Consider the following 26268-nt stretch of genomic DNA (forward strand, 5'->3'; position numbering starts at 1 on the left):
GCAGCTAATGTCTCAATTTGCTTTAGTGATAACCTTGTCCTTCAAAAGATTGGGACCAACAAGGAGAAATTCTGTTGTGTTTTGGCTTCTCTTTAGGAAAGGACATCATTTCTAGGGTAGAAATGTTCATAACTTTTTTGGGGGTTGGGGGGACTAAGGCAGGAAAGTAATCACTCCTTAGAACTTGTGATAGAAGAGGAGAAAACTGAAAGAAGAATGAGTTACTCTAAGTAAGTGACTCTAGATTTGGGGAAAGCAAAGTTCAGGTGATTAAGAGCAGGGGCTTCTAAAACTTGTTCCACTCCCAACCCCTTTTCATCCGAGAAATTTTTATGTGACTATGGTCTAGGTATGTAAAATAGGTATACATATCCAACATTTACTGATAATAAGTCACAATTTGCAATCCCCACATTTAGTTATGAGACCCCATATAGGGCCACAGCCCAGTTAAGAAACTTGGATATGGAGGAATGATGGGATCTCATAGACCAAAATTCTTTTTTTTTTTTTTTTTTGGTTTTTTCATATTAACTCTCTCTCTCTTTTTTTTTTTTTTTTTTTTTTTTTTTATTTAATAGCCTTTTATTTACAGGATATATACATGGGTAACTTTACAGCATTAACAATTGCCAAACCTCTTGTTCCAATTTTTCACCTCTTACCCCCACCCCTCCCTAAATGGCAGGATGACCAGTAGATGTTAAATATATTAAAATATAACTTAGATACACAATAAGTATACATGACCAAAACATTATTTTGCTGTACAAAAAGAATCAGACTCTGAATTATTCATAGACCAAAATTCTATAGGGTAAGTCAGGAGGGATGAGAATGAAAGAATGAAAAGACCCAAAGTAAAACAGTTCCATTAAGGAAAAATGAAAGAAATTCTTCTAAAACAACTTTGCCTAATGCAAGAGGAATTCAACCAACTTGGATTTTTAAAAGTCTCTAGCTACTGTGACATCTAGGGGGAAAAAAGGGTCATTGAAATATGTTTTTATATTTGTGTTTTTACTTTTAAACATTTATTTCAAAATAGAAAAAGGACAAAATTGCCCACTATACATCAGAACATGAGGATTCACAATATGAGGCAATAAATTTGCATTTCAAGAAAGCCTCTATGATAAATACTACACATTGTGTTCAGAGGTATCCAACTTTTCTTTGTTTCCTTGCTCACTCCTCTGTGCCTGGGGGTGGCCGTCACCTTGTTCGGTGTTCTTTAGTCTTTTAATATTGTGTCACTGTTGTAATTGTCATTCATTCTGGATCAGTCCATCCAAGTCTCCTCTGGATTCTCTGAAAGTGTTTTATGCTGACATATTTTCGTAGAATTCCTTGTTTTCTGCTGTATATACTTTTTACTTTATTTTTCCCCCCGTTTATCCTCCTCTAAAAAGGCTGCAATTAAGTGGAGGTGTGTGTGTGTGTGTGTGTGTGTGTGCATACATGACGCACAGATATCTATGTAATATGCATATATATATACACACACACATACATATGCATAGATATCAGTAATCTACATATGTATGCAGGTACATTCATATACATTTGTGCTCTGTTTCTCTGAAGATGGATGACATCATATTTTTCTATATCTACCAACTCATCATTTCCTGTACCACAGCAGTGTTTCAACCTTATTCTGTCTAGTTATTTTAAATCGTTTAACAATATTGATTTGCATAGCTGACATATAGTATAGTTTTTCTATTTTTGTTTTTAGATTAAATCTATTTTAGCTTTAACTTTACCTGGGATCAATGATTACCAGCCTGGCTCTTTTTTTTTTTCCTGATAAGTGAAACATGTTTTTAAATGCTCAGAAGACAATAAAAGGGAATGCAAGCAAACAGGACAGTTTTGGAAGTTGTATTTCTTATGTACTTTTAAAAAACCATATACATAAAAAATCATCTTCAAATATTACCCTTTTATTCTGTACTACATTATAAAAATTCCCTTTGAGGGGTTAGTTAAATTCAGAATAAAGACCATTGAAATATCAGCAGTGTTAAAGCTCTGAATGTCCTGGCTCTGACTAGAAAAACTAAAGAAAAGAAAAAGCTAAGGAAATGTATATGTTTTTGAAATGTAGTGGGGAAAAAATGAGAACCCTAGAAGGCACAAGTGCTGCTTTCAGTGGTAGCTGACAATGGAAAGAAGGCAGAGCAGCTTCCTTCTGACTGGCTCTTGTTTTCTCGGTCTTTGCACTGGACACCAGCAGGATCAAAGGGAGATGCAAGTTGTTCCTACTTCATCTAAGAAGATACCAAGAGCAGCCCCTACCTAAGCAGCCCCAGCCTAGAGGCCCAGTATTCCTGGGCACAGCCTCTAGAACAGCTCCCCTAGGCCCTCCTGTGCTCCGCCTCCGTGGTCTCCAGACTTCCAGAAGAAACTTTCCCTAGTCAGTGCCTCCCCTTGGCGCGCTCCCCTGCAGCTGTGTATGACCTCAGAACTCGACTAAACTGTGCTTTTCAAAATCACCAGTGACTTTCAGCACCTCCTTTCATTTCTTCCTGCCAGGGTGGCTCTGCTGACCACTCCCTCCATTTGATATTTTCCATCCTTGTTGCCCAAGAATAAACTCTCTGCCTCAGATTCAGATCCCTCCTTAACTGTAAAGTGAGAATAATAACAGCACCTACAATGCAGGCTTGTTATGAGGGTCAAGTGGATGGTCAGAGGAAGGCTGGAGACAGATTGCAGAGAAAGTTAAATGCCAGGTCAATGAGTGTTGTGTCTTTGGAGTGGAGAGGGAAGTAATATGGTCAGGCCTAGATCTAGCTTAGAATATTAGGGAGTCTTCAGGATGGAATCTATAGGAATCTGAAGGATGAATTGGGGAAGCGGGGAGAGAGAAAGTGAATAGATGCAAGAAGAGCCATTAGGCTGCTGTTAAAATATTCTAGGTGACTGATAGCCATGTAAGTGCAGGAAGGGGCGAGATTCAAGAGATGTTATAGAGAGACATGTTTATTTCAGTCTCGGGTGTTTTTCTAGATTCTTAACATCTTTGAGACTTTTTTTTTTTTTTACTAGCCTTTAAAATATCTTCACTTTGTTCCATTGGTGGCCTACAGGTGGGTACCTAGTCACACGGCTGTCTCATCAAGTTAATTTTAATTTTTAGAAATCCATTGATTTAGAAACCATTTGATGTATAAATATTCATATGTAATAGAATTTTGGTATTGCCTTTATGCTGAAGTACTGTCTTGTTTTCCTTCATTCTTTCCCTCCCACAGGGCTTTATATTAGCTATTGGAGATTCTCTGCCAAAGGTCATTTTTCAGCATGGAAGGAAGGAAAAGTGCTGGAATAACCCTGACTTGGAGGAAGAGGAAGGTAGCCAGTTGGCAGAGTCCATGGCCTCACTCGCTTATCTTGTGTTTGTACAGCATATCAGCATTGACCAGTTTCCATTGGTCTTGAGGTAGGCCTTTTTTTCAAGAGTTTTCTTTCTGATCAGTTGCTGACCCATCTTTTATTCTATATCTAAAATGTTTATCAAGATTCATCATACTAATAAATTTAAAATACAGCTTTTATTACTCAAATGCATCTGTGATCTCATCAATTTGGGAAGTCCCTTCTTAATGATGTGGATACTCATTAAACTGGGGAAATTTATTCAGGTTCTTCCATGAGGTTAACCCTGAAGGCACACCCCATGTGCTAGCGGTCTTTCTCCTAATCTTAGGAAGGTGCTAGTCAATATTTACCTGTTATGCCCTCATTCTTGTTATATGACCCAGCCCATCTTCTCTTCCTTCCACATGATTCGTTGCTTGATTTCTTAGGATTTCCTCATTGGTTGTATGTTGCAGCCTGCTCACACCTGCATGCACCTTTCCATTGCTCTCTGTGCAATACTGATTTTAAATTCTTTGGAATCAACTGGCTTCTATATGTCATTGCTATATATCAACACTGGTATATTGGTAATCTTGAAAGGTTGGGAAGCTTAGGCTAAGTAAAGGAGCTTTGCCATAACCCAAAGGTGAGCCAGCCCCCACTTTGCCTTCTACCTAAGGCCTAAGGTGTCCATGTATACTGCTTGTTCCAGCTTTACATACGGATGTCAGTGCTGAGCCATGGTGAATTCTGAGCAGTACGCATTTCATTACTGGTATTTCCTGTGGGCGGGCAGACCAAATCCTTGTTCTGGGGCTCAGTTCAATTAGCACAATATCATCTATAAGTGGGAGGATCTCCAGGACCTTACCATGCTCGCTCTCGAGATTTTATATAGATGGGGGAAACTAGGCATGTTGGCCATTAGTTAAGGGAGGACATCAGTAAAAATTTTTGCATCTCAGGCATCTTTTCTTCCTCCCTAACCTCTTCATAATTGTGTTACCTCCAGGATGGCTCTTCTTTCTACAGTTGACCTGACTTAGCTGCCTCTCCAGTCATTATTTTCATTCATGCCTGTTGGAATACACGGGAGCCACCTGACAGTGGCTGCTGGAGATCCAACCCAGACCTGCAGAATGGATCTCCTCTTGTGAGAGGATGATACAAGGAGACTGAGAGGCAGGTGCTGTTCTCTGACCTCTCTGACTGAGAGGTCATTGCGTTCTCTGACCTCTCTCCTCTTCCCTCTGCCTCCAATTTATCTCATTCCCAGTCCTCAACTCCTGTGTCAGCAAAGGTTGCCCTGCAACTCCTTCAGATGCTATGATCCACAGCTGTGGAGGCTCTCTGGGAATTGACCTGCCCCTTAACACATGCCATTTGTCTTCTCTCCAAGTACATTTGGGACTATGGTCTTCGGGTCCAAGGCTTGTGATTCTACAATCCTTAATGGAAAAAAGAAAATAGTGTGTTCTGAGAATTGCAAATCTTGTTTTTCTTCTACTTGGAGCCCTTCCATTCTCATCCTTATCCTAAATTTGCTTAATTGGATGTCTTGGCCTGCTGTCTTTAAACTTTATTTCCAGTTGGTTTTCTCCAATTTTGAGACAATATTGCCCATGATTATCCATTTTACATATGAGTCTGTAGTCTTGCCTACTGTTGTCTTTGGTGGTCTCATTTCTGTCTCTTTTGCATTTAGATCAGAAATTTTTGACTAAGTTGCTTCTTAGTCTTGTGACAGTTGATTTGCTTTGGTTAACCTTCTGTATACACTTGATATAATCTGTGTCTTTTCTGTTATCTGTCATTTTTAAAATTTTCAATTACTTGTTTTCAATGACTTATTTTCACTTTCAGTTATTGAAATAGTTTGTGGTTTAGTAGTTTCCATTTCATATCACATCTTTTCTCAGTATTGGTCTTCTTTTTTTCTTTAACTAATTCTGATCTTAGCTTTGACAAATGGATAATCAGGCTGTCTAACACTATTGTAGCCAGAAAGAGGGGAATAGCTTCCAGCAATGAGTAGGTGAGAGCCCCATGAACATCTATGCAGACCTTATCTGGAACATTGTGTTTTGTTCTGGACACAACAGGAGGCTAGTGATAACTTGGAAACCACCTAGAGAAAAGCTACCAGGATAATGAAGGATTTGGAACCTGTAAGAGGAGAACAAGCTTGGAGAGAAGAATATTCGGATGTAATAGTAGTCTTCAAGTTTCTGAAGGGCCATCATGTAGAGGGGGGAATTAGGTGGATTCTGGTTGGCCCAAAGGACAGGACCAGAAGTGAGAGTAGAAGCTGCAAAATACCAGTGTAAACTCAGTTTCAGGACAAACTTGCTAATAATTCAGTTCATCCTGAAATGGAATGGGCAGTGGGATGGGGGCAGGGGCAGAGTTCTTTTGAAAGGATTTAAGCGAAGACAGGATGACTGCTTGTCACATAGGTTACAGGCTGGATTCATTACAGTTTTGGGTTAGAATAGTCATCCACTGAAGCCTTCCCCCATCTCAAATGCTGTGATTCTGTCCCTGTGCAGAGATATCTGACTCTGGATGAATGTCAATATCTGTTCTTATTAGTTGTGATGTTTTTAGGGGTTCATCATGTCCAGCACCTACTGTACCCATTCTTTTATAGAGGCATGGCCCTTTTGTGTTATCTGCAAGTATTGGATGGGGCCTCTCCTGTTCTCCTTCTTCCTGAATCATGCTTTCCTACATAGTTCTTCTTTTACCTTTGCAATGAAATCAAGTATCAGAGTGCATGTGGATTTAATTTGGATGATTTTATTGAATTCTTCATATAATTTCTCAGCCACTCTATCCTCAGCAGCTGATGTTGCTTAATAAGCTACAATTATTTATTTTCATATCTCTTTTTGCAAATACTTTATTGTTAATCCTGTAAATGTGATGAGCCGATATTCCATGGTGTAATGAATCTTGTCTTCAAAGATGTAAGATCCACTCTGCCCTTGCTTTCTCTGCCTCTTCAGTTTGTACTATGAATAACAATTCTATTTAGCTCTAGAGTCCTTTATCAAGATTATATGATTCAGTTCCTTCAGAAATATATCCACTTGTTGGTCAAGTTTATCGATAGTCTAAAATTTGTGATTCTTAGTATCCTCCATCCCTTTTTCTTACCTTTTCCCACTTTACCACTCCAGAAACTGAAAGGGATTGCAGAGGTTAGAAGCCATTTTTAATATTTCTGTATTTTATGGATTTTCGTAACTCAAAATACTCATTATTAGGTGTTGATGTGCCTCTCTGTACTTAGGTAGGCTGGTCCTCAGGAAAGAGACTTTGTCTGTTTCTGGAACAATTGAAGCCTTTCTGGCATGGTAGACTCTACCAGAGCTTGTCCCCAGCTGTCATTGCCTCAGGTCACCTATGTGCCATGATGAGGCATTGGATTAGAATTTTAGAGAGGATTTTCACTAGTAGTAACAAATAATACTAGCTATAATATGCTTAAATTTAAATACCACCATTTAAAAATGGTGGTTTATTAGATATTAGAACTTATATGTATAATTTATAATCTCTAAAAATGTTTGTAAATATATTTTATATTTTAGCCCATTATATCTTCTGCAGTACAATATGGATCATATTGAAGTCCTCTTGAAAAGGTAGGATCCCTCAGATGACACCTCAGAAATAAATAATTATTCATTCTTCTAATTTACTCTATTTCAGTATGTCCCGTTTATTTTGCCACATTTACTTATTTTTTTATTACATGTTTATAAATCCCTTTATCTTTTACTTATAAAAGGATCCAGAGCCCTTGTGTTATTTCTGAATCCCTGGTATACATTTCTGAGGCCACTAGACTTGGTGTTACTCTCACACCAGCAAACTTGGGCTATATGCAACTCAAGAATTAGTACATTTTATGCCAGACAATGAGACTTAATTAAGGTGTAAGGACCCAGGCTCAGGTCAAAAGACAGGACCATAAACTTCAATTGCCAAAGAATTCTCCAAAAGTATTTTACTGATAATTTTCCCCAAAAGGTTTAACATTGCCATCTTGGATTTACCCACTTCTAAAATCACTTTGGTTAAACCTTTAATATCCTCTTTCAGAGCAGAAGAATCTGTGTCCTCAAAAGGATTGGTAATATTTCTTTCTTCCCTTTTTATAATTTGAATACGTCCCCTTCTACGGCTGTTGCCTTTAAGTATGACTGCTTGTGCAACGACTTCCTCTGCAGGAGCTGTTGGAGAACAGCTTGTTACGGATGGAGGATGACAGCCTGCTCCACCATTACTTAGAGATCAGAAGCTTCCTCACTGTGCCTCAGGTAAAATAGGACCTGGGAAGCAATCTCAGATAGAGTTCCTTCCCACCAGGTTTGGGGGGGGAGAAGGGGAGAAGTTTTTTTTTGGGGGGGCCCGCATCTGAGAACTTTTCTCTCTTTGTAACCTCAGACTTTTTGTAGCTTCCCCAGCTGCCTTGTCCAAGGAGCCTTCTCTTTAATAGCCTGCATCTCACAGCTATGATTCTGCTACTCAGGATCCCAGAGAACAAAACTCTTCTATGCCTTTCCTTCTTGTACCTCAGGAGTGCCGGGTGCAGTCAGGAAGACCCGGGTTCAAATCCAGACTCAGATATTCAATACGTCAGCCCCTGACCAAGTTACTTCATTTTTAATTACCTCATTTTCCTCAGCTGTAAAATGTTTTCCTCAAATTGTAAAGCTGTAAAAATTGTAGCACCTACCTTCCAGGGTTGTTGTGAGGGTCAAATGAGATAAAAAGCATAAAGCACATAGGTGCTGTAAAAATGCTCTTCTCTCTTCCCTCTCTTTATACTTAATATCCAATTCCTACCAGTGATTTCATTTGAGTCATGCATAGGCTAGGTACTAGAAAGAATAATACATTATTTTACTCCAGGAATTTAATTTGAATCATATCACAGCTAACAGTATTACTCTTCTAGCTCCTTTTGAAGTGAATATTAAACCTACTTATCAACATTTAAATGAAAAAAATTGCTAATAATATTAATTTTTAAAACTCTCAATATGAAATTCTCTAACATGCTTAATAATTGATTTATACGAGTGACTACATTTACAATTGACTTTAAGCATACCCATATAATGTTATATTAGTGAAGGCTGGTTCCTGATTGAAGTAGAAAATTGGAAATGCAGACTGCTAAGATTTCATCTTTCCTTTAAGTGACTTGGGGAAATCAATCACTTTGTCCACATAGGCCTGTAGATTGATAGAAAAACGTAGAGAAAGACTAGGTTCAAATTTGACCTCTGCCAGGTACATGTTGGGTATCCTGGGCCTAGTCATTTTTCCTTTCCTCCTCTGTCAAATGGAAGATAGTGATGTTTATACCTCATGAGGTTGTTGTGATGCTCAAATGAAGGGTCTCAGAATTTCAGAATTGGTCCAGATCTCACCTGCCACGTAGTCATCCAGCCCATCCCACTTTGGGCCAGTCAAATCGTTAGGATGTTATTCTTCACATCAAACTGAAACCTGCATCTTTGCAGCTTGTTCTCCTTCCTCCTGGGGCATGATCCCCTCCCCACACCTAATGCCCTTCAGATACTTGGACACAACAATCCTGCTTTTTCTGAGGCTTCTCTTCTCCCTGTAGGTTTAGGGCCTGGTCCTGGCTTTTCCTTTTTGTGATGAACTCTTGGGTGAAAGTCAGCATCTGCTATACTGCTTGTGATACAGACTGTTGCCTAAAGCAGTAGTGTCAAATTTAAGTAGAAAAGATCCCTGCCAGCCTCATATGACTTAGAAAACCACAAATTAGCATTATTTGTGTCGGATTGTATTTTTTACTAATTTTGTTAAACATTTGCCAGGTTCATTTCTGGCTCATGTTTGGGATGCAGCCCGAGCCCATCTAGCAATGTTTTGACACAGCCCAAGTCTGAAGGCTGTTAAGTCCAAGGACTGTTCCCTCAAGCTCTCAGACATTCATGCCTTGCCCAGGGTCACATAGTAAGGATATGATAGGTAGAATAGACAAGAAATATGTTCAGAAGTAGGTTGTTCTATTCTACCCATATCTGTATTGTATCACATTACTGGCTGTCAAAAATTGCCAGCCATATAGATGGTCAGAACAATAATTACCTAAACATTAACTGTTTGCCTTGGCTTGGAGGCTGGACCAAATGATTAGCCGAATGAACCGGAACTTGTTTCAGGGACATACACATGTTTTAAAAGTGGACTTTCTTTCATTGCAATTTTTAAGATGCTTGAGGACTTTTGGGAGATTCTGGTATAAATTTTAACCTCATATGTAACCAGATTCAATAATAACAATAATGATGAATAATAAAAACATTCACATAGCATTCTAAAGTTTTCAAAGGACTTTTCCAATTTGATCCTGTTTTATGGTGACAACAATCCTTTGAGATAACCGCTACAGATGTTACCTCAACATCACAGAGGGGGAGGTTAAGGAGCTAGTTTATGGTCACATGGCTCATGAATGTATGAGGAAGAATTTGAATCCACGTTCTTCCAACTTCAGGTCCAGTGTACTCTCCCCATGGTGGGCTGCCCCTCTCTCAATCCCCTAAGGGGAGCCAAGCAGGTGATTTTCTTTTGACATCTGCATCGTTATTTTTGTTCATTTCTGTAATCTGAGATATCTGGCCAGCTTGGATATGACATGTCAGTGGTTATATTTTCTCGGTAATTCCTGCTTTTACTGACTTTTCTCCCATGGTTTGTGTCTTGGAAAATATCAGTTATTGTTATCTGTTTTCTTCGTACTGTCCAGTAGAATGGGCCTTTGATCAACAACTGCCTTAACTTGTGACTCTCTTGTGTTCATTTCTTTCTTAACATTTAGCATTGGCCATTGATTATATAATTACATATAGTTAATGCAATTCTCACATTTGTTTGATGTTTTAAATTTTTATTTGCAGAGGCTGGTGAAAGTAATGACCTTCTGCCCCATTGAGACTATGGTATGTAAACATTTCATGACTAATAACATTCAGTTACAGAGACTGAATTTAATTTAATATTGCATTCTTTTCTCTTTAGTCTAACAATGTCTTTTTTTCTTTTTTCTTTTTTTTTTTTTTAATAGAGGAAAAAAGGTTTAAAAGTGCTGCAGCTGTATATAGACAAGCTGGATTCACAAGGCAAAAATATATTATTTAGGTATGACTCAAATATAATGAATGGCTGTCCTTCTCTGACTGGCAAAAATGTAAATTGATGGCACATGATGTGACAGATAATGGCATTGAAATTGTATTCTCCAGGTAGGTCACCTATTCATAGAAGTCTTGAATGAGTGTGGTCTTTCAGAGGTGGAGTATAGAATGGCTTTGTTCATTCCAATTAAGAGAGATTTATCTCCTAAATCAAACTCCATGTGTACACATACACATGAAATATGGATTATAAATTTTCAAAGAATTAGGATGCAGTAAGAAACAAACATTTAAGTTAAAATGAAGAGAATTTAGTTTTTCTTTCTTGAGCTCTTAGAAAGATTTAATATGTTATGATAGTTCACATTTGCAAATGAATAAAGATTTTCAGAAATTACTAATCTTATTAGTTTTTTGGTGGAACAAAACCCCCAAGAGACTTGAGTTCAGAGCAGCTATTGAAATGATGAGGTAGAGGGATGGTGGGGTGCCAGAAGATGGGGTGGGTTTGTGTCCTGGCTCCAGGGTCCTGAAGTCTTGGGCAAGACCCATGCCTCCTTAATTTCTGGTTCATCAGTTGTTTAAATTTTCAACTTTAAGCCCTTGATTATCTAGTATTTTGTTCTCAATACTCTTTTACATTTATGAAAAGTATTGAGGACTCCAAAGAATTTTTGTTTATGGGTTTGTGTCTTGATAATTACTGATTATTAGTTATTAAAACTGATCAATTTAAGATATTCATTAATTCATTTAAAATGACAGTAAACCCGTTACATGTTTATTAACAGCATTTTTAATGAAAAACAACTATTTTCCAAAACAAAAAAATGGTAGTGAAGAGAGTAGCAGTATTTTACAAAACTCTTTTTGCTAATTTATCATCTGGCTTAATTGAAGGAAGGTGGAATCTCAAAATAAGCTGGGCTCAAACTCCTGTTACTGTGATAATTATTTGTATTTTGATTACTAGCATTGAGTTTGTTATGATGTTTTGGTTCTGGAGGGAAGGAGAAGAGGAGATGAGCTCTTCAGAGAGCCCCTACCATGTGCTAGACGCTATGCGAAGGGCTTTGCAAATACTATCTCATTTGATCCTCACACACCAGCAGGGCAGGTGCTCCTCCAGCCTGGTACTCTGGGTACAGTGGTGCCCCCTTGGGCTCAGAGAAAGAAACCTAGCCCCCCACCCCCCAACAAGAGAGTTAGAAATGCAGAGTATTTAGAAGGCAAGTAAAGTTTTCAGGTTTCATGAAACAGTGTTGATCCCAAGTATTGGTGGTGCCGACCCCAGCCTCCCCAGCCAGGATTCTGCACACCGCGGCTCATTTGGGTCTCACAGCAGTCTGGTGGCAATGTAGGACTTAGGCCTTCTTCATCCCCATTTAAAAGATGAAGGAATGGAGGGTGAAAGGTTCAAGTGACCAGCCTGTGGTCATGCAAATATTAGACATGGGACCTGAGCTCACAGATTCCTGACGTCAATTCTGGGGCCCTGGCCACTGTTCTGCCCTGCCTCCCAAGTGAGAGAATGTCTCCAAAAAGCCCTTGGTGTCCACAAAGCAGTACCTAATTGTAAGCTGCTTTTACCATGATCATAAAAAAAAGCCACATTACTCAAATGTGTTATCTCAGAGTATTAAAGACTTGACACTTGGCAAGCCCATGTATCTTAGAAATTATTTTACACCACCTCGAGCAGAACTCTCTGCTGGGGCAGTCTCACGGAAGGGGTTTAGAATGTATTTGAATCTGGGTTCTCCTTCAATGGGCATGGGGCCTGTGCGTGTTTGTGGGCCTGCAGCTGGATCTGCTTAGCTAAGACAAACAAAATGTACTTTAATTCAGAATTTTGGTTGGTAGCCAGATGTTAACTCCCCATTATCAGGTGTAGGATTAATTGATTAATTAATCATTTAACTGATTGATGACTTTGTTGCAGTCATCAGCTAGCTCTTCAGGATCACTTGGGATTTCTTTTTTCCTAAAAACAAAGCTCTGAGCATGTGCTAATGGTGGTCATCAGCTAATCAAGAGAAATTCCAGAGCCACATATTATCTATTTCAATTTTGTTTTCAAGGTGTTTATTGAAGACGAGTAATCATGCAGGTGTGGAAGGCTACGTCATTCAAAATATAAAAAATCAGATCGATGCCTCATTAAAGGTAAGAACATTATTAACATCCCCTTAGCTTATTTTGCAGGATTATGATTAATTTGCAAAATGACAGTAATAGGAGTTTGAGCCCAGCTTATTTTTCTAATTTAATAGGTTGTTTTGCATTTTGATTACTAGCTTTTTCTATGATTTAAAAAAAAAAAATCCCATATGAATCGGGAAAGTATGTTGTTGTTTCTCCCTCCCTTGGTGCAGATCACTACCCATCCAGATCCTTCTCATCTCAGTGGGTCTGCCTCTGGGGAGTCGCCCCCACCTTGCTATAAAATTAGTTTTAGCCGTTCTCTACTATTGACATAGCCTGGGAACTTCAAATTTGCCCTCACTGAACCTTGTCTGTGTCACATATTTTTGTATTTAACAAAATATATCTTCTACAGCCTCCTGGAATCCATGTGCTACAATTCTGTTTGATAATGGTGATGATTGTTAGAATGGTATTTACATAGTGCTTTAAGGTTTGCAAAATGCTTTATTTAAATCAGTTAATTTGTTCCTTATATCCTGAATCAGCAGGGCTCGTTCCTAAGAAAGGAAACAGTTGTAATCCAGAAGAAGTTTCATGGCTGGAAAAACTTTATTTTTTAAGGAAAGAAATGATCTGCTCACCGTATCATATTACATTGTATAATGTTGATGATGGGCATAGTCAGATAGAGCGCAAGGGTTAGGGAGAGAAACAAAATCATTGCTTATCGGTAATTCTGGTCTTCTTTCCTAAGCGTTTATTTTGTTTCGCCCTCATTGCAGTAGACAGGTTACTGAAAAATTGTGAATAAATTGAATTTTCAAAAATTTTAACAAACTCATTAAAGAAATATTTATGTAAACTTTTCATATTTATTCCAAGCAGAAGTGTCCTTAAAAACTACTTGTTTTTACAGAGTTGAGGGATGTTTTAGAAAAATGCAAAGTTTTAACATTTTACTTAAATCCTTCCCGGCCCTTGCTCCCACCATTTTTCTATTGCTTTTTAGAGAGCAGAGGACAGAAAGTGGTTTACAGGACCCCAGCTGATTTCACTTCTTGATTTGGTGCTTGTGCTTCCTGAAGGGGCAGAAACAGACCTCCTCCAGACTTCTGATAGGTGAGTGACCCAGATTGGGAATTCAAACAGTTGTTTAAGATGAAAAAGTAAATTTCAGATTTAGGGAATAGAATCTAGTGAAGTTTGGCTTCCTATGGCTTGCTGGTTGCTTTGAATTCCACAGAGATTTTTCTTAGCTTTCTGACTAAAAATATTTGTTTTGTCTTTTCAACCAATTTATATTTTAAGAATAATTTGAAGTAGCATTGTTCTTAGAAGAAGAAACCATGCTTTTATGCTACTTCTTTGATACAGGCAACTTACCCTGCACCTTAAATGGCTTAATCGTTAATTTGTGCTTATAACTGCACATTGGATGCCATATGTAGAAGAGGTATATGTTTGACTCTCATCTTTAATGAGAAATTCTTGGGAGAGTGTACTGTCCAGAGCTTTACATGTTTGTTTTTCTTCTGTTAGTATTATAGAGATTATTGGCCAGATTTCTGATAGGAGAACAAAATATTAAATTAATGAGAATATCTTCTTGTCAGGATACCCATCCTTATTATGTTAGAATCTTCCAATTTGTTACAAAGCCTTTGTCATTCTGTTTTGTCATATCTTTCCAATTGAATGAGCCCCTGAGGATCAATGTTGGAGAGGAAGAGCTTTATAAGGAACCTAAAAATGAAAAAAAGATCAAAACATGAAATCTTTTAGATCTTTGGAAACTCTTTAGTACATTCTTCTGGCATCAGGCACTGTTTAGATTCAATCATAGCAGATAGAAAGGAAACCAACTCTTTTCTAAAGAACAAACAATTTATTTTCTACTCTGAAATGAAATATTTTGGCATTACACAAAGTAAATTAATAAATATGTGTTGCCCTGAGTCAGAGGAAATAGTCAAACAGCATTTCTTAAGTATTTACTGCTACATGTCAAGAGTTGTGCTAAATGCTGAGAATACAAAAAAGCAGAAACAGTTCCTGCCCCCAAGGAGCTCACTATCTAAGGGGGAAGAGAGCTACCTATGTTTTAAGTACAGGCGTCCGAGGTCTGTGGTATAGAGACAGAAGGTTATCTCAGAGAGAAGGCCTGGACGGTGGGGTGGGGTTTGGGCTGAGCCTTGGATGAGCCGGGGATGAGGAGAGAGAAGATTGTGGGCCTGAGTGAGGCTGGTGAGAAGGCCAGCTCTGGAGATGGGGCCGGGGAACAGGAGGGGGGCCGGAGTCACTGGCTCCGAGAGGGCAAGGGGAGCGGGAGGTTTGGGAGGGAGGAAGGGCTGAGACCTCCAAATAGAGAAGTTGTGTCTGATCCTGGAGGTGATGGGGAGCCACGTTAGGAAAGTCAGTCTGAGAGCTGAGAGGAGGGTGGTCTGGAAGGGATGGAGACTAGAGGTAGAAAAAGCAATCTGAAGGATATTGTGGTAGTCTGGGTGTGAGGGGAGGAGGGAGGGAGGGAAGGAAGGAGGTAGGAAAGGAAGGAAGGAGGGAGAGAGAGACTAGACAGAGACAGGGAAGGAGACAGTTGTATGAAAGAAATTCTGAAATGTGCAGACTCGAAGAGGCCTCGGGTCTGGAGGATGGACATGACACTATATGCAGGGGTGACTATGGCCCTTTGCTGAAAGCCTGAATGATAGAGATGATGCTGGAGTCCCAAAACCGACAGGAAACTTAGGAAGTTTCATAGTTGCTTGAGGGCTGATTCTGAGATGCTTTGCAGTGGCCAGCGGGCCACTGTGATGAGGGACTGTAGCTTGAAAGAGAGGAATAATCAGGACATCGTGCCCAGGAAGTAAGATGGCACAGAGCAGAAAAGAGGGATCAGGGCCAGCTCTGGGAGATCCCTGGGGTCAGTGGGCCCAGCCGGGGTGAAGGTCCAGCAAAGAAGACTGAGCAGGAAAAGAACCAGGAGGGGAGAGCATCCCAAAACCCAAAAGAAGAGGGTCATCCAGTGTCAAAGGAAAGGTCAAGAAAAGTGAGGGTTGAGAGGAGGCTGTTGGATTTGTCAGGAAATCAGCAACCTTGGATAGAGCAGGAGAGAAAGCAGAGGGAGCCAGTGTAGACAAGAGGGAGCTTGGAACATGGCCAGCCCAGACCCTAGGATCAAGGGAGGGTGAGGGAGACACGGGCATGTGTGCAGGCAACAGGAAAGGAGCCCAGGACCTTCCTAAGGGGGAAGGGTGCTGGAGAGGGGGTCTTCCTTGGCAAAGAGAAGGGCCCCCTTCTTCCATGAGACGAGCGGAGAATGAGATAGGGGAGAAGAGATGAGATGAGGAGGGAAAGGGAAGAGGGTGCTCTCAGCTTAGGACCTCCAGGTTTGAGGGGAAAGAAGGGAGAGAAGGAGGACTCTGGAAGGCCTGGCCAGGGGATTCCTCCAAGAGAACAAAGTTTAGAATCCAGTGAGTGGCCTGGAGGATCACAGCCAGAAGGACCTAAGACAGAACCTGAACTCAGGCCTTCCTGGTCCCAAGAGAGTTGTTCCCTACCAGAGCTCTTCTGCTGCTTCAGACAGAATTAAAGAAAATATGTAAAGAAAATACTTACATGTCAGGGCCTATATTTAATATATGAGCAACACCACATGTAAAAAACCACACACGGTGTTCCAAAATACAGGGTCTTCAGCTTCTTTTAACCTTCAGCTACTGATTTAGGGTATCTTCTATTACAGTTTACAAGAGACTAAACATCCCTTTGAAACAAGGACAGTATTTATAAAAAAGATTTTTAAAATCCAGTAAGCAAGAGATGGCATTCTAATAATGTCTGATGGCAACTTTGATGAAATTATAAAAAGAAAATAAGAAGTAGGCTATTCCTAGCCTAAATGTCTGTTGAATAGTATGATTACTAATTATTACGGAATTGTTAAATGTATAATGTAAAAATTTCATCTAGTTTGTTAATTGAAATTGCTGTTGATTGCATATTTTAATTTTTCAGGATTATGGCTTCATTAAATTTACTGAGGTATTTGGTTATCAAGGATAATGAAAGTGACAATCACGTAAGTGAACCATTCACTCTGCCAGAGGGGAGATTTCTAAGTTTTTTAGTCAATTATTTAAGTTAATGAAACTCAATAACTAATTAAATAAATAATGTATTTATCATGATTAAGTAAATTCTTTCAATTAATAAATAATGGGATGTGAATGATAAATTATTTATTATGATTAAATAAAATAAATACATAAAAGTTCCACTTTTGTATAAGAAATCAAGCTACATGCTGGGGATTCTGAGACCAATAGCTTCAGAGGTTTATGATCTTCTGGGTCCCCATAGCATGTAACTTGTTTGTGTACATGGGAAGGGCCATGGTGTAATAATAAGACAGAGATTGTGATGAGGCGCTCTCAGACAGTGTGAGGGGGCAGAGAATACTTTTGCCTAAGGATTTCCCGGAGGCGGCAGGGCCTGGCCACCCCTAAGAGAATGCCAGGGCAGTTGGTGGTATGTTAGCTGCTGCTCCCTCCCTATTTGTTTCTTCTCCCCAGTGGATTTTCGCCTCACACCGTGGGACTCCCCAGTCGTGCTGTGGAAGGAAGGCTGGTGCATGGTTGCTGCCTCATGATTTCACCTTTGGGAGTTGCATATGCTAGGAAATCACTAGGTCTTTTTTTTTTTTTTTTTTTTTTTTTTTTTTTTTTTAAACAATTGAACCTATAACTACATCTTTCCTACTTTAAATGAAACCCTTGTCAAGTTTCTAAGTCCCTTTGTCACGAATGCCAACTTCAGATTTTCTTCCCTATACAAAAGCTGATTGCGTTAATAGCACCTTTTGGGTAACGTAGGAAGTCAAAGGGGGTTTTTTGTGGGGGGGCTTTTGAGGCACACATTGTTAAAAGACTCAGTAAATAGAAAATGATTTGAAGGAGGTGTGTCATAAGGTAAAATTATGTTTGCTTTTGATCTCTTCTACCCTTGCCACCCACTGTAGTCTTAATAGTTACACAGCTCTATGGATGTGTCACTTCTGTTGGTTACAGCTCTCTGATTCACGGGATGGCATTAAAAAAAAAAAAAAACCTTTTTTAGAAACAATAAAAGAAATACTTTATAGAATTTCTTAGTAGGAAAAAGAGGACCTGTCACTTTTTCTTCTCCGCCGGCCCTGGTGGATTTGAGGGAGGTACAAGGAGGCGGACAACCAACTGCACGTTTGCCTTTCTTGGTCTCCTAAGGTCTTTCTTGGGTCTAATGACCCAGAACTTCAGAAATTAGAAATTAGACCCTGGTTTCTAAATTAGCCAAAGGTCTGATTTGGTCCTGCTTTATATCTCATGCTTAATACGATCAACTTTCCTCTTAAACAACCCAGGATAGAGCACTGAACTTTGCAGCAAGGAGACCTAAGTTGTATCCTGCCTTAGACATTTATTAGCAGAAAATGTCCCCAGGGAACTTGTAACCTGAGTCTCAGTTTACTCATCTGTAAAATGGAAGCACAGGGTGGCTGGGTCACGTCATGTTGGTCTTAGAGGGCTATCTAATTAGCAGCAGCAGCAGCAGCATCTGTTAAATAAGCAGAAAAAACAGGATTAGCCTTCCCCAAGGAAATCTAACTTTCTGAATTAACAGATCTTAAACTAACTTTGGTCAGATGCTCTCAGGCCTTTGAGGTTTTGGTCCATGGGCTTGTGGAATCACTCCCCCAAAGTGCTCATCTCATTTGAAAAGGGCTGTGTGGTTAGTGTATGGGTCGGCCATTCTTAATTCTGTTATTTTAATAAGGCTGTGGAGGATTTTTTTCTTTCTTTCTTAGATTATTAAATTAAATTGTTCTCAGGTAACTTTGTATTCTGTAAGGGAGGGAGCTTGTACATCCCCTTTAAATCCTGTTATCTGACAGTCCTCTCATTGCCCAGATTGGTGTCTGTAGCCTTCTCTTCAATGAGTAACAGTGCAAACGAGAACTCTTACCTCAGTGGTTTGGGGTTTCTTTACCCAGGACTTAGCCCTTCTTCTGGCACCCTTATTTGTGCTCTTATAAAACCCCAGAAATGGGAAGCAGGTCCTCTGCTTTAAGAAGTTTTAGGAGATTCTTAACTCCACACACACAGATAGATAGATAGATAGATTGATGTAGATCTATCTTGCTCCATCCTCTCTCTTGTCTGGTTGACCAAGAGTTGCCTCAGTGGCCCCCTACTCACCCTGATGGCTCTTCAGCTGTACTGGATCGTCCTGGAAGGATCAGCAGCTGCTTTCTCCTCAGACATTTATCTCTTTAAATGGGGGAGGGGATGTTTCAGCTTTCATTGTGGGGGTGCCCTCTTCCTTCTGTTTCTCTTCCATGTAACACTCTTCTACAAACCGCCGTCTGGCCCCACAAATGGCAAGTCTCCTCTCCCCTGATGTTCTTCTTCTGTTTGATCCAGAAGCCCTGGACAACCCTCTTCCAAACCAGAATGGGGAGGCCTTCTTATTCTCCACTAGGAGGGAGACCGGCCCTGCAGATCATCCTGTAGCCATGACAGAAAGCTAAACACTGCCCATGAAGGCACTGCATACTCTCCCTTGCTTTCCATACTGGTTGAGATTTTCAGATTTCTTTTTTTTAGAATGCTTTTTTGGGGTGTTTATGCCTTATCCTTATGTATGATCAACCTTTTTTTAAACAGCCAATTGTTACTTCTAATAACTTAAAAAGCCCAATCCAGCTTTCTTTAAGGGGATCTTAATGTTGGATCCTTCTATCAACCTAATAAAGCCAACAGACCCCTCTCAGAAAATTTTTAAATTGAATATTTAAAATAAAATATATATTACAAAGGAAACCAATTTTATTGGGATAAGTTATAAAAAGATTGAAAAAACAAGTTATTCACCACGAGATTAAGAATCCTTGTTTTTTTTTTTTTAGTCTTAACAGCTCTGCAGTTTTACCTGGTCTATCAGGGGGAGGGAACCCATGCACCAAACCTGATCCTCAATTGCTACTCAGCCCCACTTTCCAGTCAGTCCACTGAGTTTCTGCTTTTACCCTCCCCCCTTCCATTTGCCTTTTCTTACTCAGTTTTATTTGTCTGGCCAACTCTTCTTTTTCTTTTTGAATCTTCCTTTTAAAGTCCATTCTTTTTCATTTTTAATATGCCATAATCCTGTTCCTTTTCCTTCAGTTTTTTCTCAAAGAAGCCAAGAAGTTGAATCTGAAGCAATGTAGCCCTGGGAAGTATTCTTCTAGTATTCCTCACTTTCTCCCAGATTTATCCTTTTTCAGTTTGAGGTTTACTAGTCTAAACCTCTCTTAGATTCCTTTGCAGTTTGTCTTTTTGGGCCCAAGTTAGAAGATAACAGATGTAGAATTGGAAAAGATGTCAGAAGCCATTTAATCCAACCCCTTCCCCCATTTTACAGATGAGGTCACATACAGAATAAGCATGGGAGGTCCCAAGCCCCAGAGCCAGAGCTCTTTCCAGTGTCTCCTGCTTCCTCTTTTCCATGTCCTTTCCCTATCCGATCATATTGGGGCTAAGGATTCCAGTCCCAGCACTCCTAGTCCAGCGTTCCTGCCACGGGCCATTCTAACAAAAGGGTCTCGATTGCATTTTATAAGAGAGAAGTTGTGGTTCAGCAGTTGCTGGCTAGTAATGAATGCAGTGATCCAGAATCCGTGTGCACAGCCCAAGGACAACCTGGCTGGACTTCTGTTCATGGGCCCTTTCTTCCTTTCAGAGTCTGAATCTATCTTAGGAAATGTTTTAGCTCATAATACTAACGATAAATAACAATAATACTAGTAATAATACTGATGATGATTGCTTACTTTTAGATAACATTTTAAGGTGTGGAAAGTATTTTACATACATTGTCTCAAGCTCTCAACATCCCTACAAGATAAAAATTATTATTATGCCACATATACATTGTGTGTGTATACACTTGTATAAAAGAGCATAAAGACAGCATTTGCCTTAGAGAGAGACAGAGATGCTGGCTCCAGAGCAGGCGGGTGGTGTGCTCCATCTCCCCTTGTCTCTTTCTTCTCATGACCTGCCCTTTCTTTGCTGGGTTTCTTCTTATTCTGGATGGCTCTCCAGCTAGACAGAAGCTCTGTGATCCCCCTCTTAAGATACACAGTAGTAAATCAGAAACACGCATGTGCATCAGCTCCATAAAAGTTGGGAAATAGAAAACTTTTGGCTTGGGAATGGGTTTAAAATCAAAATGTTGTCATATAAAATTTTTTTAAACCATAGTTCCTTTTAATTTGCATTAGCAAAACTTTAGAAATGTCAATTAGTACCTTTTCTAGTCGTGTGAATTGAAAGTTTAAAGGTTTTTTTTTTTCTTTTTTGTCTTGGTGTCTAATGCAAAGACAGAAGGAAACCATATTTATTTCCATAGCTACTTTCCTCCTACCTACTTCCAAAAATATTACTGTTGTGCATCATATGAAAGATTTGTAGAATTAGGCTGAACAGAAGCTTAACTTCTCTTTAACACATTTTTCTTATTCTAAGTTTAGACGTGTGGTTACCTAAATGTTTAATTTTAAAATAAAGACTATTGAGATATACTGCTCATAAGCTATAACTAAAACCTCTTCCAGTATATCACTGGCAGAATGGATGCTCTTTGGGGGATGGAGAAGAAAAAGCTATTTAATTGCCATATTATGAATTCATGAAATTCAAGAAAATTTAGAATATAGTCCCCATTCAGTAACTATAACTCTTTTATTTAGAAGCTGAAATAAAATTTTGCATTTATGGTAAATAAAAGCTTTTATACATGCTAGGTTAAACAGAAAAACTTTATAGTAGCACTTTGCTTTTATTTCCATTTGAAGGAGTGAAATTAAAAATTTATACAATTCTGCAGTTTTCATCTTTTCAGCCAGTAGGGGAGTTTATGAAACATTAGTTGATCTAAAATGATCAATATGCAAATATTTATATTTTATTTTTAATAAGTCATAATCTTCAATTCTCTCTTCTACCCAAGAATCCTTATTATGACTTAAAAACAAACAATTATAAATTCATTGAAAGCAAACTAGATCACAGAGTGGTGTAATTATCCGGGGGCTCAAGGAAAATTATCCCTGGGTCTAGATTATTAAGAAAAGGAAGGAGAAAAAAATGCCTTCCTGCAACTTCCTTTTAATGGCGATGGGGGAGAGAGTAAATGTGTGTAGAGAAGTAAATACAAAGGATTTGTTCTAAAGTTGAAGTCCCATTAATTGAACAAAAGCTGTATAAATTGAATGCAAACGATATATGCAGAATCACAGCATAGTCAGTGTTGGAAGGACCTCCTGAGATTCCCATTTATTGTTTGAACATAAAGCCCAGAGAGGCTTGGGGGAGTCATCCTCAGCCTGAAGGCTTCTCTCTAGCCCTCACCTGGGCAGGCTGTACCATCTAGGAACTAAAGACCCGGCTTAAGTTACCTCTGCATTCACACCGGTCTGATAGAGGGGACCTTCTACATGGTGGCAGTAAGGAACCCAGTGTGGTTTGCTGAATGAAGAAGGGTACAAAGAAAAGGGTCCGCAGAGCCTTGTAGGCTCCAAGGGGCCTGGGCACAATGCCAGTCAGGGCTTGCTGAAGGTGTCCTCCCCCACATTCTTCAGCCATGGGTTCCCTGGAACCCACTTTCTTTGTGGGCAAACTAGAAATAATTGTTAGAGTTTCTACCAAAATGATTAAAAGCAGATGACCTTTTAAAAAGATCACTGGAGGGGGGGCAAGAAGGAGTGGGAAGAATCCTGTTTTTATCTAGAAAGTAAAGTTTCTTTCTGGGACTGAGGGAGAGTAAACTGAGATTACAAATCATTTATTAGTGTTTAGTGTTCCAGGCATGAGTTACCCTGGTAATACCCAGAGAAAAGTGGAAAATCCCACTTTTTCCTGCCCTCAAGCGGTGTACATTTGGATAAGGGAGAAATGGACATAGAAACATCCAGTGTGGAGGTAGTCTTCCCTTTCCCAGGATGCCTCTGACTATATGGCCACAGGTGGAATAGAATTGGAAGGGAAGGTGTTAGAGAGCTCAGAAGGGTCTCCTGTGCATGAGGCTCTGTGAAAGCTGATTACATTTAATTAGGATAAAATGGACTTCACGGATACCCAGATGGGAGAGGTCTGGTCGGCATTTTGTCTAAAAAGAGAGGGAGTGTTTCGTTGCCCCAGAAGTTCAGTGTGAACCAGCAGGGCAGGATGGAGGCTGAGCCATCTCATGCAATCCCCGGGGGCATCAGAAGGCACAGCTTCCAGGAGAAGGAATAGTCCCACTGTACAGTGTCCCTGATCAGACCATGGTGTGAGAATTTCACTCAATTTGGGGTAATAGTGGAAAGATCCCTGACCCCGGAGCCAAAGAACCAGGGTTCAAATGCATCCTTTGACATTTGCTACCCATGTGAGCTATCAGAAACTGAGCCCTCAGAAGTCTCTGCTCCTCCCCTTCCCTTCCCTCTCCATTCTTCTTTTAAGATCAGGGGGTAATTGAACCTCATTCATTCCCAGTTTTCTAATTTGACTTCCTCTATGACCCCCCTCATGTTTGGATTTAGAAATCATCTCCACATATAATATAAGGTTGTTCTAATTTAAGCCTGTATGATTGTGTTTATGGTTTATGTTTTTCTTGACTCCTTCTTTTGCCCTTCAAAGTTTCTGAACAGCTCTGGTCTTTTGATCAGAAATGCTTGGTATCCTCTAAGTTCCTAAGGTCCCATTTTCCTCACACAGAATTATATTCAGTTTTGCTGGGGAAGTTATTATTTTCATTGTAAATCTTATCATTTGCCCGCTGGAAAACTGCAGTCCAAGATCCCTCTTTCTGTAAAGTTGGGGTTGCTAGATCATATGAGATCTTGACTGGGACTCCTTGGATCTTGAACGCTTTCTGGCTGCTTGGATATTTTATTATTTAAAAGTAGCAGGTTCCCTAAGAACATTTCTACCACAGTATACTTTCAGCTGCTTTGCCAGTGGTATATAACAGCATGCAAATTAAACTTTAAAATAAACTTTATCTGTTCCCTTCTATGTAGTATTTTTGAGAAGAATGCTTTAGAGCAAAGGGTCTTCACTTTTTGTTTTTTCATGGACTCTTCTGACAGGCTGGTCTCTTTTGAGAATGGTGTTTGAAAATGCATAAAATATACAGGGTCATAAAGAAAACCAAGCAAATTCATGTCTCTGAGGTCAAGAACCCGTGTAAGAAGAACTTGGGATGGGGAGGTGGAAATGACTTCACCCAGATTTAGTTGCAGACAAAACCCCACATTGATGGGAGGAATAAAAGTGGCCTGTACGTGGCTATGGGTGAGCTTTAAGTCACAACAGAGATAATGGATAACGGTTTGGATTGTCTCTCTCTCCTCTCTCCTTTTTTTTTTTTTTTTTTTTTTTTTTTTTGGGTCTGAGGCAATTGTGGGGTCACATTTGAACTCAGGGCCTTCTAACTTCAGGGCTGGTGTTGTCCACTGCACCACCCAGCTGCCCCAGGGGTTTTTGAAGATAAAAACAAGAAAGAAAGAACAACACAGCAGCCCAATCATTGCCTTCAGAAACCTAAACCATGCATTGGGTGACATCTCTGCCAGGGATGAGCCGGGAGCCTCTTCTCTCCCCTCAGAACGATGTTTGTTTTTTGCGTGTTTGCAGCGCTCGCTTCTGGTTTTGTCTAGTTCCTTCCATTGCTGTTGCTGTCATCGCTGTCTGTTGTCTTCTTGGCTTTCTCGCTTCACTCCACGTCGGGTCATGTAGAAATAGAACCTCTGCACCGATGCACACCCCTCCCCCAGCCCAGGCCCCAGCCCTGACTCTTGCCCTTTTGATTTGCATGTTCTTCATGACTTGGAGCATCCGTGGGGTTCTGAGAGCTGCCCGGCCGTATTCCTCTAACCGCCCGCTCGGGTGGTCTTTGTTCCTCAGCCTTATGTTCTTTGCAGACTGTGACGTGTGACATTACCAACCTTGCCCCACTTTGTTGTGGTCTTCATGACAGACTCTTTTAATTCAGCAGGTCTGCTGGCTTCTTCTCATTCTCCTTGGCTGATTCCTGCATCCCCGCACTAGCTGGTTGTCTCTTGTTCTCTCTCTCTTGTTCCCACACTCAACTGGGCCTTCATTATCACCTGCGCAGGTGCCCCCAAATCTGTTTATTTTCCCCCCTTTCTTCCCTGAACTTCAATCTTGATTCCCAACTGCCTATTTAATATTTCAAATTATCTGTCCCACAAGCATCTCAAACTCAGCCTGCGAAAATGTTGTCTTCAGAGCCTTTCCCATTTCCAAAGTTTTTTTTAATTTAAGTTGAAGTGCCGCCATCCCTGAGTCACCCACGTCGGCAGCCACAGCACCAGCCCGAACCCCTCATTCTCCCTCTCCCCCCCCCCACATCGATTTGCCAGATCTCAGGCCACTGATGAACGCAGGTCCCTGCCTCCTCCCATGAATTTAATGATCATCTCTGCTGATGACAACCCTCAGATCTGTCCTCCCATCCGGTCTTTCTGCTGACCTCCATCCTCGCCTCTCCAGCTTCCTCTGTCATCTCATGTCCAGCAGACATCTTAACACGTGCAAAACAGAACTCAGTGTCTTTAGTGCCCCCTCCTTCCTTGGCCCAGTGGTGACCTCAGCTCGACCTCTCACCTCCCCCTCCCCAAGACAGGCAGATTTCACCCGGACTTCATGTCTCCACTTTGCTCCCTGACAGTGCTTCCAGCCTGGTGCCCGCCCCATGCTCTGACTATCGCCAGCGTGGCTGGGAGAGGGGAAGGGGCTGCCAGTCTCTTCCCCATTCCAGACCATCCTTCCACCCATTATCCAGCCATCATCTGCCATCTACCTATTTATATCTGTCATCTCTCTACACACACACGTGTCTGAACCTATCATAATCCCCCCCTCCCACTCACTAATCTTCAGTGGCTCCTATTACCTTTCAAACCAAATTGAGGACATGGTTGGGTGTTCAGGGCTCTGCGGGGCCTGGCCTTGCTCCCTCCTAGTCTCATCCCACCTTGCTTCCTGACCAGGCCTCCTGGCCTCGGGGCCTTGTGGCCTCCCAGCCTCATTCTTGCTCCTTAGCTCCAACTGTTCATTTCCCCAGCTTCTGCTGAGCATCAGCCACAGTCCCACCTCAATCTACAGGAAGCCTTCCCCCATCCCCTCTTCAGTTTGTGTTTTCTCTCTTCATATGATTTCCTATCCCCCTGTATATCACTCGCTTTGTGATCATGGTGGCTTATCGTTTCCTCCGTGAGATTGTAAGCTCTTTGAGGGAAGGGACTGTCCTTTGCCTCTTTTTGCATCCTCTGTGCTTAGCACAGTGTCTGGCACACAGTATGCATTTAAGAAATGTTTTTTTAATATTGAAGTCGAAACAGAAAAAACAATAAAATGAGATTGGATGCTTTTGGTGATACTGAGGAAACTGAATCTTAAGTGAACTAGTAAATAGACCCTACGTACCGCACAGGCTGTCAGACATGGTTGCTGTATTGGTTCAACAGAACTAT

General features: G+C 40.4%; 1 protein-coding gene across 5 annotated transcripts in view; it reads left to right on the forward strand.

Annotated features, from left to right (window-relative positions):
* GLMN (glomulin, FKBP associated protein) overlaps nucleotides 1–26268 on the forward strand; it is a 45188-nt gene that overhangs the window by 17182 nt on the left and 1738 nt on the right. For all 5 annotated transcript variants that reach the window (XM_031969325.1, XM_031969324.1, XM_031969326.1 and 2 more), the window contains 9 exons: nucleotides 3264–3451; nucleotides 6969–7022; nucleotides 7483–7513; nucleotides 7611–7700; nucleotides 10323–10364; nucleotides 10490–10563; nucleotides 12641–12725; nucleotides 13717–13826; nucleotides 16722–16785. In XM_031969325.1, the coding sequence (XP_031825185.1) occupies nucleotides 3264–3451; nucleotides 6969–7022; nucleotides 7483–7513; nucleotides 7611–7700; nucleotides 10323–10364; nucleotides 10490–10563; nucleotides 12641–12725; nucleotides 13717–13826; nucleotides 16722–16785 (738 nt within the window). The remainder of the gene's footprint in view (nucleotides 1–3263; nucleotides 3452–6968; nucleotides 7023–7482; nucleotides 7514–7610; nucleotides 7701–10322; nucleotides 10365–10489; nucleotides 10564–12640; nucleotides 12726–13716; nucleotides 13827–16721; nucleotides 16786–26268) is intronic.

The sequence above is a fragment of the Sarcophilus harrisii genome, chromosome 4, assembly GCF_902635505.1.
Source record: "Sarcophilus harrisii chromosome 4, mSarHar1.11, whole genome shotgun sequence".
Lineage (NCBI taxonomy): Eukaryota > Metazoa > Chordata > Mammalia > Dasyuromorphia > Dasyuridae > Sarcophilus > Sarcophilus harrisii.